This window comes from Phyllostomus hastatus, unplaced genomic scaffold (genome assembly GCF_019186645.2).
Source record: "Phyllostomus hastatus isolate PE091 unplaced genomic scaffold, TTU_PhHast_1.1 phas_contig_133, whole genome shotgun sequence".
Classification (NCBI taxonomy): Eukaryota; Metazoa; Chordata; class Mammalia; order Chiroptera; family Phyllostomidae; genus Phyllostomus; species Phyllostomus hastatus.
In genome coordinates this window covers 397,861-416,409 of record NW_025333577.1, presented here as the reverse complement: position 1 = coordinate 416,409, position 18,549 = coordinate 397,861, and the positions used below count along the sequence as shown (strand labels likewise).

Below are 18,549 nucleotides of genomic sequence, written 5' to 3'. Positions count from 1 at the left end.
GTTTCTTAAAAACTAGGGAATGACTGAGTTAAATTTTTTGTCCATTTTTATCTTGAGTGTCTTTCTATTTTCTCTTTCTGAGCCTTTAAATAATTCTGACATCAGGAAAGGTTATATAACAGCTTGGCAGTTGATTCTGGAATTTGTTCCAATTAAAAATATACATACTTGAAACTAATACAATACTGGGTGCTAACTGTAACTGAAAAATTAAAACATAATTTTTTTTAAAGATTTTATTTATTTTTTAGAGAGAGGGGGAGGGAGGTAGAGAGGGAGACAAGAATCAGTGTATGGTTGTCTCTTGAGTGCCCCCTCCTGGGGACTTGGCCCACAGTCAGGAGTGTCCTGACTGGTAATCAAAGTGGCAACCTTTTGGTTCTCAGGCTGGAACTCAATCCACTTTGCCACACTACCCAAGGCTAAAAAATAAAGTTATTTTTTTAAAGGTGTATCCATCTGCCTTTGAATATTTTTTAAAGATTTTATTTATTTTTAGAGAGGGAAGGGAGGGAGGGGGGGAGAGAGAGAGAGAGAGAAATATCAATGTGCAGTTGCTGAGGGTTATGGCCTGCAACCCAGGGATGTACCCTGGCTGGGAATCGAACATGGGACACTTTGGTTCCAAGCCCACGCTCAATCCACTGAGCTATGCCAGCCAGGGCTAAAAAATAAAGTTATTTTTTAATAAACTTGACATTTGTGCTGTATGTGACATCCCTGTGACTGTTTTGTAACCACCTAACTGTACTTAATCACTTCACCCTTAGCAATGTTATTTATTAAATACAAGACCAAATTTGTTATTCATATGTTAAAAAGACATAAAAGTACACTTTAATAAATATGCTGTAGGTAAGGGGAGAATATAAGGGGACTAAATGGTAATGGGGAAAATATAATAAAGATGTGTGTTTATACATATACATGTAGGAAAAAATAAGAAATAGAAGAATTACTAAAGCTATACACATTTTTTTAAACTATGCATATAGGTGATAACAGAAAATTCGTATTACACTCATGACTTTCTTTGGTCCGTTCATTGTAGCTAAATAAAGTTATTAAGAGCAATTCTTTTTTAAACCTGGGAGCAAAAACCATCAGGAACCTATTCAATGGCCTTTGCTGCTATCTAGTGGACGTTTGTCATAATAACTCTACAAACGAGCTCTGGAATCAACAGTCCTTACAAGGTAACAATTGAAGATGTTCAAAATAACCTAGTGGTTTGTGCTTCTGGGAGCATCAGCTTAGACATCACCACCTTGTTCTGGGAAAAACCTGAATCAGCAAAGAAACGCCACAGCCCTGTCTTGTCCAATTCTCAGTCACTCCTCAGACCTTGAACATTGCCTTGTCAGAAATGTCCTTAACGTCAATGACTCAAGATACTTTTCCACACTGCTAATCCTGCAACTTTTAACATTTTCAACCTCAGTGCTCCAAATGGAACAATGCCCACCCCCGACCACTTTGTTTCTTGCGGACTCCTGAACAACTAACACCTCTGGGTATTAACAGGAATTTTTTAGAAATTCTTAGAAAACATGTTTTAAAACCACTTACATTATTTTTAAAAACTCTGTACTTAGAAAGCACACTTCTAAGATGTCTTCTTTTATTTTCTCTGTATTTCATCATTACTCCATGGTGAACATGTCCACGTCCAAAAATTTTTAATTTTTCATTCTAACAATCTGAGGTAATTTACCCATAAAAAGGGGGTGTTGATACTTACAAACCTGGGGAAAAAAAAAAAAACAAGGAGGTTGTGAGGCCGAGGAGGGGGCAGGAGAGAAGCCAGTGACATGGGGAAGGACAGGCTAGTTCATGGCTGAGTTCAAGTTCATCAGTGCTGCAAGAGTTTCAATGGGAGCTGCTGGCTTGAGAAACAACTGTGGCCTTTCTGGAGACCAAAACCACCCTTGAATCTCTGAAAAGAGCACCAGTGGAGGCAATGGGATGGGAAGAAATACAAGCAAACCCAGTCACCCTGTCCCCTTAGGATGTTTAAATTCACTCACCTGCACAGCTCTCAGGCCATTTTTAATACTGGAGACCTCCTTGAGCTTTTGTTGGAACTCTTGTGGCATTAGAATGATTTCAAAATAAAACCAAAATGAAGCAAAACTCCCACCAGGTGACTCCAGGCCTAAGAACCAGGGAGGAAGGGCTGCAGTTCAGGGATCACCTCTATGACAATCACCTGGAGGGCTGGTTCAACCAGCACGTGGGACCCACACCCCCAGTTTCTGCTTTGGCAGGTTTTAATTTCCAACAATCAAATTAAACTGTGTGGATGCAGCAGGTTGGGGGGCGCAGCTAGAGGTGGCAGTGACTGGATTGTTTGCCACACATGGCCCTACTCAGCCTCCTTCTAAACCCTCAGTCTGTAACAGGGTGTAGCCAAGACGGGGGACCCCAAATAGGGGTTGAGAATGGGGTCCAGATCTCAAGGTGTCCAGGAAATATTAGGCTGTCATCACCCGCCCTCCAGGTGTGGGTTGGGCGAAGGGACAAATGGAGCAGAGCCATTGAGAGCTGTTTTGCATAACAACAGCTTTGCAGCTCCCCTCTGGTGTGGTCATTTAACATATCTGTAACCTTTAACTGGTTACATAGACGTGTTAAATAGCTGTGGCCATGCTCTGAGCCAGGGGAATGGAAGTAACTTCCCCACCAAGACTACCTGAGGGCCAGGTCCCCCAAGTTACAGCACCTGCATGGGAGCTTGGAGAGGATTGGCTCCATGACATGGGGCCACACCTGCCCAGAACCACAATGGGAGCAAGTGAAGCTGGAAGGATATGAGAATGCTGGCAGGTGTGGTCAATTGTGGGAGGAATCAGAAATGGGGCTGCAGAGGAAGATTGGTGCAGAGATTTAAACCCAGAAGCGACAGCAATATCGGAGGGAGAGAACCACTGGGTCTTTAGCAGAGTGAGGACTCCGGCTTTAGCAGAGATTCTGGTGACACAGCTGATGGTGCCAGGAACAGAGGGAAGTCTACCAGCAGAGATGGATTACTGAGAAGAACTGGGGACTGCCTGAGCCACTGACTTATATTTCTTTTCCTGAGATATGGTACCCCAGAGTGGACAAAGGGGGAAGGAAGGACTGTGCATGTTTGTGGGTGTTTTAAGGGACTTTGGGATTTTGATGAAGACGTTAGGTCACTACTTTAAGTCTGTATGGAATTAAATAAGCATTTCCTTTCCTTTTCAGGAATCTCTGGCATGGAGAGATGTCTTTCCTCTGGTGGCAGACATAACGAGCCCAAGGGGTTCCTTTTGGTAATTGTATATTGCCCTTAAGCCACCCTTGTTGTTCTGTAACAGTTTTTGGCGACTTCTCGAGGACAATAATTGTCCATGGCAAACTGACTCCCTCAGATGTGAGAGAGAGACTACAGAATTTTTCCAGTCTCGAGATTTTTTTCTGCGTTCCTCCTGAGTGCACTGGCTGCCCAATCACACCTGGAACAGTGAAAAGGAAACAAAACGGGGAGGGAGGAAAAAAGTGAAATCATTTGGTTGAAAACTGGTTTCTGAACACTGTTTTGGAACAATGGAGTTGTGGATAATGGTTTGGTTAGTATGCTGCTCCCAGGCTGCCCCTGTCTGGTCACTTACAGTTTGCCTCTCTGGCCCCAGGAGGGGTCATTTGGGGCTGATGAGTGTTTCAGCCTGAGGCAAAGGAGGCATGTCTCTGCCAAGAGACTGGGCCTGAAGGAGCATGTCTCTGTGAGACACCAATGGACGCACTAGTGCAACAGAATGCCTCCACCTGTATAGTGTTCAGGAACTCTATGTTTTGGATTTTGCTCTGTATCTGCTCTGAAAAGGAAACGGAGGATTCCAGGGAAGGTTGAAACTTCACATTCTGTAGGAAAATAAATGGAGAAGTATATGATATGTAAATGAAGAAGGTGTAGGAAAGAAAGATTAGAGGGTTTGTGAGTGTTGCAGAAGGTCAGTGGAAGTGAAAGTTTTGAGAAGCCTGGTGGATATCAGAATGAAAAGGATTTTCCTTCACACTTTGTATTTCTCTGTCTACCTGATCCCTCCAGAATTTGGCATTCTGAAGGAATGAGTGATGACATAAGGTTTCCTTGCATAAATCCAATAAGACCAGTCATTAATACTGGTTTTGTTAACCAAGACTTTGACGGGAATGTCACTCCTAAAGAATGCATGTATGGGTTCTTGTCATCACCAGAGAGCCCTGAAGAACTGGGATTGACTTGTGAAGCTAATATAAGCCCACAAGAAAAGCCTGGTACTTTGGTTGGTTGTGCAGTTAATGGCAGTCTTGCCAGGGAAGGAATGAAAGTTGCTTTCCTGGAAGATGGCCAAAAAGGAACATGTAGGCACAATGGAAACCTCAAGGATTTGAGTGAAACCACTCATACAGGCGAAGCCAGATGGCAGATGTGTGGCTATGCTTCTGTGCCCCGAGGGGCAGACTGAGAAATCAATCTAAAGGTTCCCTCTGTGAGTTCCAGCAAAGTAGACTTAAAGATCATAAGTGATCCAGGCTGCTCGTGGTGTGTTTATGCAAACGAACAGGGAAAATAAAAAGCAGGACACAAAGTAGTCCTGTAATAATGCTGAGGGTGATTTTAAGGGGGAAAATTGCAGTTCAAGGAAAATCACAATTCTCAGTACTGGACATCAGAATGGCACAGTTAACTGTCTTGAAAGTTTGTTTTCATTTGAAAGTTGAAACTGGGTTTGTAAGATCACCAAAGATGTACAATTTACAGGTATGGCGGACCTGTCCAATTGCCATAGCTAAATGTCAGTGCAGAAAGGGCCTCCAAAATGAATGTCTTCCCAAAAGACAGTCTCCCAGGCAAAGAGACTGGCTTGGGGACTGTTGTCAATTAACCTGTGTGTTCTTCTGTTTTTGTACAGCATATGTCTATGACATCATTACCTGAGGGATTGGGTGCAATATAGGCCTCACTTAAGGAGCCCATGTTCATCATCACCCTGAGACTCAACAGTTTGGCTGAACCTATATGGTTGGGATGGTGAAGTGATCGGGTGGTCTGTGGGCTTCACTTTAGAACTGATTTCCCATTTTGTGTCTTGAGGGCTTGGACAGAAAGGGACCACATATCTGAAAGAAGGGAAATTCTAATATATTCTCCTCAGCCCGAGTGAAGTATAGTGGGCCACAAGGGTTTTGGATAGGTGTAGCATGCCTTGTACACCTTCCTCCAGCTAAGCCATTCTTTACTTAAGTCCCTGCCTTTGTCATTTAGTGGTTCTGATTTAACTGTGCCTTCCAATTCTTTCCAAATCTGTCACTTCCAGAATATGACCAGGATGCCTATGGCCCAGTAATGCCAGCCTTTGGACACCAAGCCTGGGACTTCCTGGTGACAGTTAACTGACTGGGATTCTGTAATGTCCCTCCCCTTACAGGAAGGACTCCATCTGTGCTAATTGCTCCTCCCTTTCAGGGCACCCCTGACCCAAGGGTAGGTAGGATGACATCCATATCCAGCAAGAAGTAGTTACAAGAAGATGAGACCTTCGTCTATTGTCTTTTATAAGATTATAAAGTGGGTGTAAATCTAAAAGGAGGGATTTTAACAGGGTGCAGCCAAGAGGGGGGCCCCAGAAAGGGATTTGAGAGACGTGTTTCCTCTGGTGGCAGACATAACGAACCTGGGGGGTTCCTTGCTGTAACAGTATATCACCCTTAGGTCCTCCCTTGTTGTTCTGTAACAACTCAGCCCTTCAAAGCAGAGTCCAGGTGTTGGGAACAGCATGGTCAAGCAGAAATGGTCACTGGACTGGCTGTTCTGTAGTAAATCTGGCCTCCCTACTGGGATCACCCCCTTCTACAATGAAATAAAGAACAACAAGAGGACAAAAGAGATTATGGTTGAATTGTGGGCTATTTATTGAAACAATGAACCAGACTTGCATTTCATTGGAAGAAAGAGTATAATAAACAACCAGAAAACATCCTGTTTGGAAGGAAACAATAGGTTATAATGAGGTGGAAAACAAACCAGTAAGGAAGGTCTGTGCTTATTCAAGGATCTGAATTCCAAAGTATAGAATCCCTACTGTGTTCTAGACAACTTGTATGGGTATAGCCTGACAGCCATCATTTTTCCAACACAGGTGACACAATTTCCTTCTCGGGCAAAAGGGAGTTGGAATCCTCAGGAAGTAACGTTCAAATGTGTTGTGTGTGTGTGTGTGTGTGTGTGTGGCATTTCAAAGTCCCCAGTAGACGGAAGTCCTGGCCACACTCGGGGCAGAGGAGGGCCCTGAGGCCCGTGTGGGTGTGGAGGTGGATATTGAGGTTCCCACTGTGACCAAAACGCTTGTGAAGACCTTGCACTAATACAGCTTCTCCCCCGTGTGGACCTTCCGGTGGCCTCGCAGCGTGGATTCACGGGCAAAGCATTTCCCACAGATCTGACAGCTGTAGGGCTTCTCACCTGTGTGGACTTGCTGGTAAACTCCCAGATCCAAAGGTTGTGTGAACCTCTTGGTAGAAACCTGGCACTCGAAGGGCCTCTCTCCAGTGTGTGACCTTCGCTGAATCATTAGTTGTGATTCACACATAAATGTTTTCTTGCCATCTGCACATTTGGACAGAGTGCGTCGTCTGGCTCCTTTTCTGACAGTGTCTCCCGAGATGCTTCGTGCCTGACCTGAATGAGTCCTGAGCTGTCTGGAGAGTTCTCCTTCATCCAGCCACATGGCTCCTTTTTCTGGAACATCTTGGGGCATGGAGGCATAAAGAAATTTTCTTCTGAGGGGACCTCTTGCAGCCTGAGGATCTTTTCTTTTCCGATGCTGAGGCAAAATGTCCGTCTCCCAATCGTGGATGGAATTTACATTTTCAGGGCCAGTCCCTTCTGGCAGGTTCTCCTCACTCTCCATCCCCACAGAAACTTCTGGAAGACAGGATTCACCACATACCATTTAACTGAGAGCGTGTTCAAAACAAGCAAGCATGATGGAACCAGTGCTCATGCTGGTTGAGAACTTTCCTACCCGGCCAGGTCACTAACTCCACTGAAGCCCCCGTGCCCACACTCACCAGGACCCCTCTGGAGCTGAGGCTCTGGAAGTGCAAGCAGCGTCATCTCTTCCTGATCTTCCATCGGGTCCTCCTCCAGCATCCTCGTGAGTCTCACTCCCTCCAGGTCGCCTTCCTCGGGGATGGTCTCTGGCAGAAGAGCTGTCTGTCCCTGACAACCAAGAGGGATTATGGATGTGTGTACATTCAGGCATAGAAAGCTCCATCTCCTCCTCCCCCAACCTACCCAACTCCCTGCTCTGAGACTCCAGCTACCCTAATGGTGCAGTTCTGCAGCTCTACTCAGACTGTCTTGGGGGCCACTCCATTGCACCTAAACCATCACCCAACTGTCTGTTGTTCATCTGTACCCACCACATATTTCAGTCAAGTCTATGCTAACAGGGTTTTTTTCCTTTTTTTTTTCAAATATGGATGTGCAACGGAAACAACAATCAGTTGCCTCTCACTTGCCCCCAATCAGGGACCTGGCCAGCAGCCCACGCATGTGCCCTAATGAAAATTGAGCCTGTCAGTCTGCATGACAATGCCCAACCCACTGAGCTACACCAGTCAGGCCTGTATCTGACAGTTTTTACTCTTAATTCTCTAAGCATGTCTCTTCAGGACATCCCACATGCCCCCTACTCCTGACTGTGGGAGCACAGCCATTCTAGCCCCAGATTTCCTGAGTCATCCCTGTTGACATTTTGCCTGGACTATTCTGTGGCACATTTAGGACAGTGGACAGTGGCCCACTGGACAGCGATAGCATCCCTCATGCAGGTGGACAACCCATAGCATCCCTCATGCAGGTGGACAACCCAAAGTGTCTTCCGCCATTGGCTACAGTCGCCTTGGAGGCAAAAGGACTCCAGGGAGATCCATTCCTTTAAAGTTAAGAAATGGGCAATATTCCAAAAACAGGTCCTTTGGCCAATTATCATTTCATGAAATGCCTTTTGAAGAAAATTAGCCTTGAGTTCACTGGCCTGTGTGTGGGGGAGGGGCAAAAACTGGTGAGTCTTTATTGTCCAGATGAGTTCAGAAATGCCTAGGAATTGAATGCATTCTTGGGATGCATTTAACAGGTCCTGTTATGTCCTGGGCCAAATGTCCCCATTACTCCACCCACTGCTTCTTCCTCTTGGACCTTCTCCCACCTCTCCCTGCAAGTCAGGGCATCACACACTCACCTGCTCCCTTGACATGTCCTTGATTTCTGACTGATTCTCTGGCTCCTGGCTGACCTCCCGGCTGTTCTCGCCATGTACCTCCTCCTCACACACGAAGGACCGGGACTTCATAGACAAGCCCATCACAGGGTCCTCATCACCCACTTTCACTCCAGCCATCTGGACTGAATTGTGCACCAGAAACTTCTGTCCTTCAATGCTGACTATAGTCTGTGGGGAGAACACCAAAACAAAATAAGAAGCACATGCATGATATTCTTTGTATGCATCTGACCCGACATTTACACTTTGTGTGGTCACAGACTAGGGTTTCTAAACCTTGACACAGTCGACATTCGAAGCTGCATGGTTCTCTAGGGCAGTACAGAATATGAGCGGCACCACTGGCCTCTAGCATGCTCTCTGCCCCCCAATCTGACAGCGCACAATGTATCCAGATATCTCCAAGGGTCCCCACTGGAGAACCAAAGACACAGAAACAATCCCACCTGCCCTTTCCAGCCTGGCCCCAATGCCTGCCCTCCCTTCCCCATGCCAACCCTGAGGTTCCTACTCACCCATGTCTTAGGTTTCTCCTGACTTTTCAGGATGTCCTCCAAGTCTTTGCAACTATGTACATTGTGATCCTTGACCAAGACCTGGAGCTCCAGGGGCATGGAGATCATGAACTGCTCCAACACCAGCTTGTCCAGAATCTGTTCCAGGGTGTGCAGGTCTGGCCTCAGCCACAGACGGCAGAGCTCAGAGAGTTTCCGCAGATCCTGGACCGGGTCTGAGTCCTTCGAGCTGGTGAAGGCTCTGAAGGCTACGTGCCACATTTCCGAGTCCCGTCCATGCCTGCCAGGAAGGCTTCCCTGGGGCAGTGCAGACGGTACCAGCTGTGATCCCCGGCCTTCCTGGGGTTTCCCAGGACCACACAGGAATGTCTGGTGTGCATCCATAGTCACTGGAAAAATTTTCAATGTAACTGGAGAGAACTCTTCCTGAAGCCAGCAACTAATGAAGACCCAAGGAAGGGGTTGACTCTGCAATAAATCCAGACGTTGGGCAGGGGGAAAAGAGGAATAAAATGAGTTTAACCTAATACTTTGCCCTTCCCTCCCCTCGAAAACCCTCCTCACAATACGAGACATCACTCACTAGTCTCATACTTAATACCCTGGAAGTTAACCCGGACTATCATTCTCTGATGTCCACATTTGATTACAAATGCTGGTTCTCCACGTCTGAATGGCCCCCTAGGTTCTGACTCCTAAATGCACACAGGTTAAGGGGGTCAGTATTCTCATCTGTGAGTTGGAACAATATTGTTTTTACTATACTGTAAATTAAATACGGTCATGACGTGTGATGCTTCTAAAATGTATTTTAATAGTAACATCAGCTTATATAGCTTTTTATCAAGATATGATACAGCAGGTGTCAAACTCATTTTCACCAGGGTCCACATCAGCCTCGAAGTTGCCTTCAAAGGGCTGAATGTAATTTCAACTTCTTAACAGTTAAGGAGTAGTTACATTTATACAGTCCTAAAATCATTTCAGCCCTTGGAAGGCCACCACAATGGCTGATGTGGCCCCCAGTAAAAAGCAGTTTGACATCCCTGAACAGAGAATAGATTGGTAGTTTTTCATCACTGTATCAGCCATGATTCTGTAGGAAGATACAGAAACATATTTACAACCAGAGAATTGCACGTGGTGTAGTAACAAAAGAAAGATTTATTTTTAAATCCTCTTCAGAGGATGTTTATTGACTGGAGAGAGAGAGAAAGAAAAGGAAGAGAGAGAGGAACACCAATGTGACAGAGGGACACATTACCTCCTGTTTGCGCTCCCACTGGGAATCGAATCAGCAACCTTCTGGCGCACGGGACGATGCTCAAACCAACTGAGAGCCACCTGGCCAGGGGAAACATGGAAAATATTAACCCGAAGTTGTCCCCTAACATTTCCTTCTTTGTTCCAGGGAAGGGAGAACACACACACACACACACACACACACACACACACACAAATCCTACTAGATAGAGTTAGGCTCCTACAGATCATTTGATATTGTGGTAAGATGCACAGGAAAAAAAATTCACCCATTTAATTCTTTTTTAAAGTTTATGGTTTCGTGCCTCTTAAGGCATTCCCTCTGTTGTTTGAACCTCATTTTTCATTACCACTAAAGGTAACCTTGTACCATGGGACAATCCTCTAGTTCCTGCTCACCCACTCCCAACCCCCTACAGCACAATCTGCTGCTAGGATTATGGGATTAATGGATTAACAGAACCCTGTATACATTTTGAAAAAACTATTTTATTTATTTATTTTTAGAGAGGGAGGAAGAGAGGGAGAGAAGTATCAATGTGTGGGTGTCTCTCATGTGGCCCCCACTGGGGACCTGGCCGGTAATTCAGGCATGTGTCTGAACAGGCAATCAACTAGTAACCGTTTGGTTCGTAGCCCATGTTCAATCCACTGAGCCACACAGCCAGGGCTGAATCACCTATACTTAATCTCATTCCAGAAAACAGATTAAAACCCAATGGCCTTTGCAATTTCCAGGAATCAAGATGTTTAGAAAGAAGTTATGCCTGGGTCCTGAACCTACCTCCTAAAGTCAAAAAGCTATTTTCTGTTTTCTCCAGAGATGCATTTGATTCCAAGGAAAACAGCCAGGGAAAAACAAGAACCTTCCTTCTATCCAGAGATAGGGGGTCCCTCTGAAGGTCTGGGCAATGTCACTGAGAGTCAGGAAGGTGAACTCCTAGGACAGGTGGGGGAGGCGAGCATTCCTAGAGTTTCTTGTCTGGAAGGTGAACGCATCCTTGCACAAGCTTTGGGATGGGAGAAAAGACTGTCTGGAATCCAGGGAATTAAGGGGTTTCAGGTTGTTTGCCATCAGGGAGAAGGCTGTGATTCCACTGTTTATTTTTAATCCCTCCAGGTTCCTTTCACATTAAAGAAAAACACATAGTCACAGGAAGCAATAAAAATCAGAGCCAAGATATTGAAGCAACTTAAAAGCCCATCAAGAAATGGTTGGATAAACAAGTGGTGCTTCTACTGAATGGAATATGACTCAGCCATCATAAAGAATGAAATCTTGCCATTGGTAACAACTCAGTTGGACCTGGAGGGCAGTGTGCTGAGTGAACTTAGTCAGAGAAAAACAAACACCATTTGGTCTCACTCATCAGTGGGATCTAAAGAACAAAATCAGAACCAACTCATAGATACAGAGAACAGACTGATGGTAGCCAGAGAGGAGAAGGGTTAGGGGAGGGGGGCTGGGCGAGAGAGGTGAGGGGATTGAGGGGTACTAATTGGTAGTTACAGAATACTCTTGGAGATGTAAAGTACAGAACAGGGGATATAGTCAATAATATTGTATTAACCATGGATGGTGCTAGGCGGGTACTAGACTTATTCTGGGGATCCCTTCTTAAGTAATATAAATGTCTAATCACTATGCTGTACACCTGAAACTACAATTATATAATACTCTAGGTCAACTTTAACTGATAAGTAAAGGTAAAAAGAGAGAAATATGCAGTCTCTCACTAAAAAAAAAAGTGAAATAACATAAAATCAGGCACTAAAATAAAAACGTAAACCACACCACGCATGTTAAACCAGGAGTTGTACAAGAATTCCGAGTGAACGGGGAACAAGGAAGACACCTTGTTTTCCTGAGATCACGGAAATAATGCACCATGAACATAAACCCAAATCTTCCTGAAGTCCACTTCCATCCATCCTCATTTCAAAATGCCCTCAGACATCCTCAGGCCTGCCTTACCTTCTTTGCAGTCTTCTTCGGTCTTCTCCGCGTCCCCGGTGCCTAAGACACCCTGAGTCTGGAGCTGGACTAACTGTGCCATGCCATGAAAGGTCTCCATTTATACAGAAGCTCCAGGCCCCACCCCCCTGTTCTCTGTTAGCCCTAGGATTGGTCGAAGGCCATGGGACCGCCCACTCATTTAGACTATCAGCGTTGATTAAATTTTCCCGCTGAAACTTCACAGGAGAAAAAAATTACCCTCAGTTGGACCCAACATTTAGTGCCTTGGTCTAGTCTAGTGAATTACGGTATTTATCATACAGCTGAGGTGTTTGAAGGCATCGAGATATATAGAGCCATAGACAAACATCACAAAGAAATAGAGATCTACAGGTTCTAACAAGTTTGAGAACGATCACCTACATTTTTATTAGTTGTAAATGATTTTTAAAAAACCTTTTTTTAATTTATTTTGATTGCGTTTATTGGGGTGACATTAGTTAATAAAATTACATAGGATTCAGGGGTACAATTCTAGAACAGATCATCTGTCCCTTGTATTGTGATCGGTGGGTTGGGCATTGTCTAGCAAAGCGAAAGGTCCGGCGTTTCATTACCGGGCAGGGCAAATGCCTGGGGTGGTGGTTCCGTCCCTGGTCGGGACATGTGCGAGAGGCAACCCACTGATATTTCTTTCTCACATCGATGTTCCTCTCCCTCTCTTTCTCCCTCCCTTCCCCTGTCTCTAAAAATAAATAAATAAAAATGGAAAAATAAAACACACATAAAATAAGATGTCCTTCTTTCTCCTCTCTCTAAAAATAGATGAACATTTTAAAATCATTCTAAATAAAACGACAAAGTGTGAGAAGAACGTATTTCTGAGAAGACACACAGCAAACCAGAGGCAGAACACCAGGAGAGTAAGAGAATGATCTCATACCAATTTAGCAATACAAGGTATTGAACAAGTGAATAGTAACTATTCATACACAAGGAAGAGTCACTTTAAAAACATTTAAAACTCGTTTTAGTATCTTGAAATGAATACATTAAACTGTTGTTCAAAATAGATTACATAACTGGTTTGATATCAGTCAACTTTACCTTTTTTAAAAACTAGAGAGACAAAAATTAAAACAGATTTTTAAGCCCTGGCTGGGTCCTCAGTGGGTTAGAAAGTCCAGCCGATATGCAAGGGTTTTGGATTGTACCTCTAGTCAGTATGCCTTCAGGAATCAAACAATGAATGCAGAAATAAGTAGAACCACAAATTGATTTCTCTCTCTCTTCCTCTACCTCTGTAGAATGAATACACTTTTAAAAATTGTTTTCAAAAAGCAAAGACAATAGAAACCAATAAAATGCATGTAGATTCCACTCTACATTCCATTCCCCCCAGGGTTGGGAAAAGACAGTTTATAGACAGAGTGGAATTCTACATGGATCTTAGTTTTTGTTTCTGCAAATTAGATGCTATAAAATCAGAAAAAAACTATAATAGGAGGTGGGGGTGTGAATGTTTTCATTTGAATTAGTGAGTAAATGTTCAATTTTAATCAAGGAGTGGGTGTGATTGGATCACCAGTTTAGAAATTCCTGGTGTTGATCAAATCAGAACAAATCCATTCAAATAGCGAGTTGTTTGTGTCAGGTTAACAGTAAACCAGTTTTTAATTTACCTTTTAGATGAATTGGAGGGTGGTTGGCTTTTGACTAATTTTGGTTTAAATCTATATGGAATCTTACAACCAGTCTTTTAACCCTACGAATCTCAAACTCCTTGTGAGTAGAATGGGAGTGGGAAGGTTATTCAGTACCTAGTGTGGGGTGTAGAAGAGTAGAGGGTTGTTTTGACCCCCAAATTTTAATAATTATTTTCTGATGCTTTCTGATCTTTTTTCCCCTCAGAACAATGGAAGTTATGTCAACAAGTTAGCAAGAATAATGGGGAGACCCCGAATTAACTGGGCTCCGCCTCACACCACCATCTACCTACCCAATGCGTCTGACTCTTTCTTTCTAAAAATTCATCCCATTGTGCGTAGCCTAGAAAAGAATTTTTTTTGGAGTTCACATTTTTAGAGCTAGGTTAGGCTCACAGCACCCTGACCTTCATTATTTTAATCTTAGATCTGCTGTAAAGTCGTGACTGAACTAAAAATGGCTAATTTTGGTGGGTCTATGGAAACTCTGAGCTCATTTTGTTTCAGCATAAACTATCCATGAATCCTTAACGAAGAGATGGGAAGTCATCAATGATTCCACTGGGTCCCTGCCCAGACAGAAAGCCTCATTAAATGTCTCAATAGCAAATCCATCCCTGGAAATATTGATTTGTTTGCTTTTCTTTCTCACCCAGGACCCCTAGTCTCTCTGCTCTGCTCATCCAAATACAATCTGTTTCGTAAAGAGTTTTGTGCCCTTGTTATGTTCCTGTTTAACCAAGGTTAAACAGATGAAATCAGTAGGAATCTGAGTGAAAGCTCACGGCAACTCCCTAAATCATCATTATTTCTTTGAACATTTCATCCTCTCCATTTTTATTTTCTCCTCTTTCAGGGAAGTCCAGTTCTCTCATGAATCCTATTACTTCTCTAATTTCTTTATACCTTCTTGTTGCAAGAAAAGTCTTCTATATGGTCTTCACCTCTTTAATTTGTTTTTCTGTTGCATTCATTCTGTCCTAACTAATGTTTTTTTAATTCCACCTATTATATATAATATGTAAAACATATGTATTTTAACTAATATTCAACTACATTGATGTTTTTAAATTTTATTCTTATTGCATTTGGCTGATTTCTTTCCTGATGTTTGTTATTTGTAATTATATTTCTTGGATGATGGTTCAAATATACCTGTTTCTGAAGGTATCTGCACCAGTGGTGGTTTTTTCCTGTTTCTTTTTTATTTTTGTCTGGTTTGTGTACCATATTTTTATAGTCTTTCGTACCTGAGTTAATTGTCTTATTTGGCCTGTGAGTTAATATCTTTTAGGATGGAGATTCTCAGTCCAAGAAAACTTTGTGGACTGAGTGGATACTTGTAAAATGTCTCGTGGACACTGGGCAATGTCTAGACATTTCTAATTGTCACATCGGGGAAAGGATGTTCTTGCCATCTAGTGAGTGGGAGGCCAGGCTCACCGCTCAACACCCTGCAATGCACAGGATGGCCCCACAACAAAGTGGTCCCCTCCAAAATGTCAGTAGTGCTAAGGCTGAGAAAGCCTGGGGTGGGGATAGTGTCTGTAGTTGATCAACCTGGCAGAGCGAGTTAAACTACAGACTAATCCATTTTAGTACCCACACCTGAGAGGAGAGATAAAGGGATTAATCAACTGTTAACTTGGTTTATTGAAATTCTACCACTAAAACCAAAAATGTGACTCTCTCCTGGATCCCTTCCTTGGAGATTAGCTTTGACAAGATTCACTCCTTAATCCTCAGATAATAGAATCCCTGGAGCACAAAGAACAAACAAACAAAAATCTCGCTTTTGCCTTTGCCCCACCCTGGGAGAGTTATTTGGTCTGGAGCCCAGCTTAGATGGGATTTCTCTCTTTGTCTCTCCAAACAGAGAGAGAGAAGAAGGAAGGAAGAGAAACATCAGTGTGAGAAACATTAGTCAGTTGCTTCTCCTACACCCACTGACCAGGAAACGAACCCACCAACACACATAAGTGCCCTGACCAGGAATAGAACCAGTGACCTTTCACTGAGGAAGGCAATGCCCTCTCTACTAAGCCACACAGGTCAGGGCTTAGAGAGAGTTTTTAAAAAGGCTTCTGCAAGTGACTTCCAGACAAGATGGAGGCGTAGGTAGACACATTGTGCCTCCTCACAAAACCAAAACTAAGGAGAACAAAAATTTAGAAACAAACTAACAAAAAAACCAGAACAGAGAAAAATGAACTGTACAGAAGTCTGACAACCATTTATGCAGACTGGTAGGAGGGGCAAAGTTGGAGGCCTTCGGAGACGGGTCGTGGAGTCCCAGCTGGAAAAAGTGGTGACTTGAAGAGTCAGATGTGAAGGGCCCAGGTGGAAGTTGGCAGACCCCAGACACGCAGGGGCAGCTGACAGACCTGGTGGGCAGACCCTGGGCGCAGGAGGAAATGAGTAGACCCAGTGAGGCGTGCAAGGCAGCTGGCTGCTGGCAGTCACAAATTGGAATGCAGATAAACCAGGTGAAAACGGGCAGGGATACAGACGGGGCAACCCAGGGATCCAGCACTGGAAATAAAGCCTAAAAGTACTGATTGAAAACACCTGTGGGGGTTGAGGTGCCAGGAGCACCTCCCAGCCTCATAGGCAAGTTCTTTGGGGAGACCCACAGAGTCCTAGAATATATACAAGCCCACCTGACCAAGAGCCAGCACCAGAAGGGCCCAATCTGCTTGTGGGAAGTGGCAGAGGGGACTGAAGTCCTAGAGAGAGCAGAGCAAGCGCCATTGTTCCTTCTCTGACTCTGACCCCACATACAAGGTCACGACCCAGCAAGTGGGTTGCCATGCCCTGGTCAACACATAAGGCTCCACACCTCATACGTAACAGATATCAAAAAAAAAAAAAAAAACAATGGCTCAACCAGAACAAATCAAATCTGCGCAGCCAATACTATTAAGCGACCAAGAGATAGCCAATCTATGAGACGCACAGTTCAAAGCACTGGTGATCAGGATGCTCACAGAAATGGTGGATTTTGGTCACAAATTAGATGAAGAAATGAAGGCTACAATAAGTGAAATGAAGAAAAATGCACACAGAACCAATAGTGATGGAAAGAAAACTGGGTTTCAAATCAATGGAGTGGACCAGAAGGAAGAAACAACCAAACAGTAAAGAATGAAGCAATAAGAATTCATAAAAATGAGGGGAGGCTTAGGAACCTCCAGGACATCTCTAAACGTTCCAACATCTGAATTATAGGGGTACCAGAAGGAGAAGAGGAAGAGCAACAAGTGGAAAACTTATTTGAACAAATAATAAGGGAGAACTTCCCCACTCTGGCAAAGGGAACAGTCTTCCAGGAAGTCCAGGAAGCTCAGAGAGTCTCAAAGAAGTTGGATGCAAGGAAGAACACGCCAAGGCACAGCATAATTACATTAGCCAAGGTAAAAATGAAGGAGAGAATCCTAGAAGCAGCAAGAGATAAGGGGACAGTCACCTACAAAGGAGTTCCCATCAGACTGTCAGCTGATTTCTCATAAAAGACCTTGCAGGCAAGAAGGGTCTGGAAGGAAGTATTACAAGTCATGAAAGGCGAGGAACTACATCCAAGATTGCTCTGTCCAGCAAAGCTTTCATTTAGAATGGAAGGGCAGATAAAGCGCTTCTCAGATAAGGCCAAGTTCAAGGAGTTCATCATCACCAAGCCCTTATTTTATGAAATGTTAAAGGGACTTATCTAAGAAAAAGAAGATAAAAAACATGAACAGTAAAAAAAGACATCAAACTCAGTCATTAACAACCACACCTAAAACAAAAGCAAACTAAGCAAACAAATAGAACAGAGACAGAACCACAGAAATGGAGATTACATGGAGGGTTAGCAACAAGTGAGTGAGAGGAGGAGACAGGGGGGAAAGGTACAGAGAATAAGTAGCATAAATGGTAGGTAGAAAATAGACAGAGGGAGGGCAAGAACAGTATGAAAAATGTAGAAGCTAAAGAACTTATAACACATGGAAATGAACTAAAGGGGGGGAATGTGGGTGGGCAGGGTGGAAGGGATTGAAGTGGGAAAATGGGACAACTGTAATAGCATAATCAATAAAATATACTTTTAAAAAGAATTGAAAAATGTATCAGGAGGTTACATGATTCAGTCAAAATGTCAATACTGATCATGAGAAATAAAACCACTGGCAAATGTCATTTAAAAAAAAAGCACAAATGCTACTATTGGAGACAGAAAGATGACTGGTGAGTGCTGGGTGCTGAGGGAGGGAGGGGGAGCTGTTGTTTGATGAGGACAGAGTGTCTGTTTTGCAAGATGAGAAGAGCTCTGGAGACAGAGATGGGCAGTGGTGATCGTTGCACCACATTCTGAAGGTACTTAATATCGGTAGTAACTCTGAACTGTGCAATTAAAATAGTTCAGATGGTAAATTTTATGTTACATCTATTGTATCACAATCAAACCATTTCTAAGTATTTTTAAAAGACTAGTTTGGAAAATTGGATGAAGGAAGGACAGTGGCCAGACAAGTGTGCACCTCTCTCCTCCTTCCTCAGGTGTGTCCCTCACCTGACTCCTCTGAGCACAGGAGATGGGTCTCTCAACTGCTGTGAGTCACCAGGACACATGGAGGGTGCCTCACACCTGGAATGAGGGTCTTCTGTCCTTTCAAGGACCTCCATGTCTCCCACTGTGCATTGTAGGCAAGGGTGGCCAGATGGTGAAAATGAAGCACAAGTCCCCGCCCCCCCTCAATATTCTTCTTCCTCTCCCACTGGTTGAGTGTAACCAAAGACAAGGTTCTAAGTGATGGGAGAACCACTGTGTAGCATGA

At 43.8% G+C, this 18,549-nt stretch overlaps 1 protein-coding gene across 1 annotated transcript; it reads right to left on the bottom strand.

The window, feature by feature from the left end:
• Positions 1 to 6,368: 6,368 nt before the first annotated feature.
• Positions 6,369 to 12,129, bottom strand: LOC123825910 (zinc finger and SCAN domain-containing protein 5B-like). Its single transcript, XM_045849558.1, has 5 exons — positions 12,048 to 12,129; positions 8,810 to 9,198; positions 8,253 to 8,462; positions 7,078 to 7,228; positions 6,369 to 6,931 (listed from the first exon to the last, which is right to left on the bottom strand). The coding sequence occupies exons 1-5, from the start codon at positions 12,127 to 12,129 to the stop codon at positions 6,369 to 6,371; spliced, it is 1,395 nt and encodes a 464-aa protein (XP_045705514.1).
• Between the last annotated feature and the right edge of the window lie 6,420 nt (positions 12,130 to 18,549).

Bases quoted from the DNA above. Each gene is read 5' to 3' on its own strand.
- LOC123825910 (XM_045849558.1), bottom strand. From the start codon at position 12,129: ATGGCACAGTTAGTCCAGCTCCAGACTCAGGGTGTCTTAGGCACCGGG. The intron at 7,229-8,252 runs GTGAGTGTGTGA...CTTGGTTGTCAG, and splicing joins AGGACATGTCAAGGGAGCAG to GGACAGACAGCTCTTCTGCC. The intron at 6,932-7,077 runs GTGAGTGTGGGC...CCTGTCTTCCAG, and splicing joins TCAGCTCCAGAGGGGTCCTG to AAGTTTCTGTGGGGATGGAG.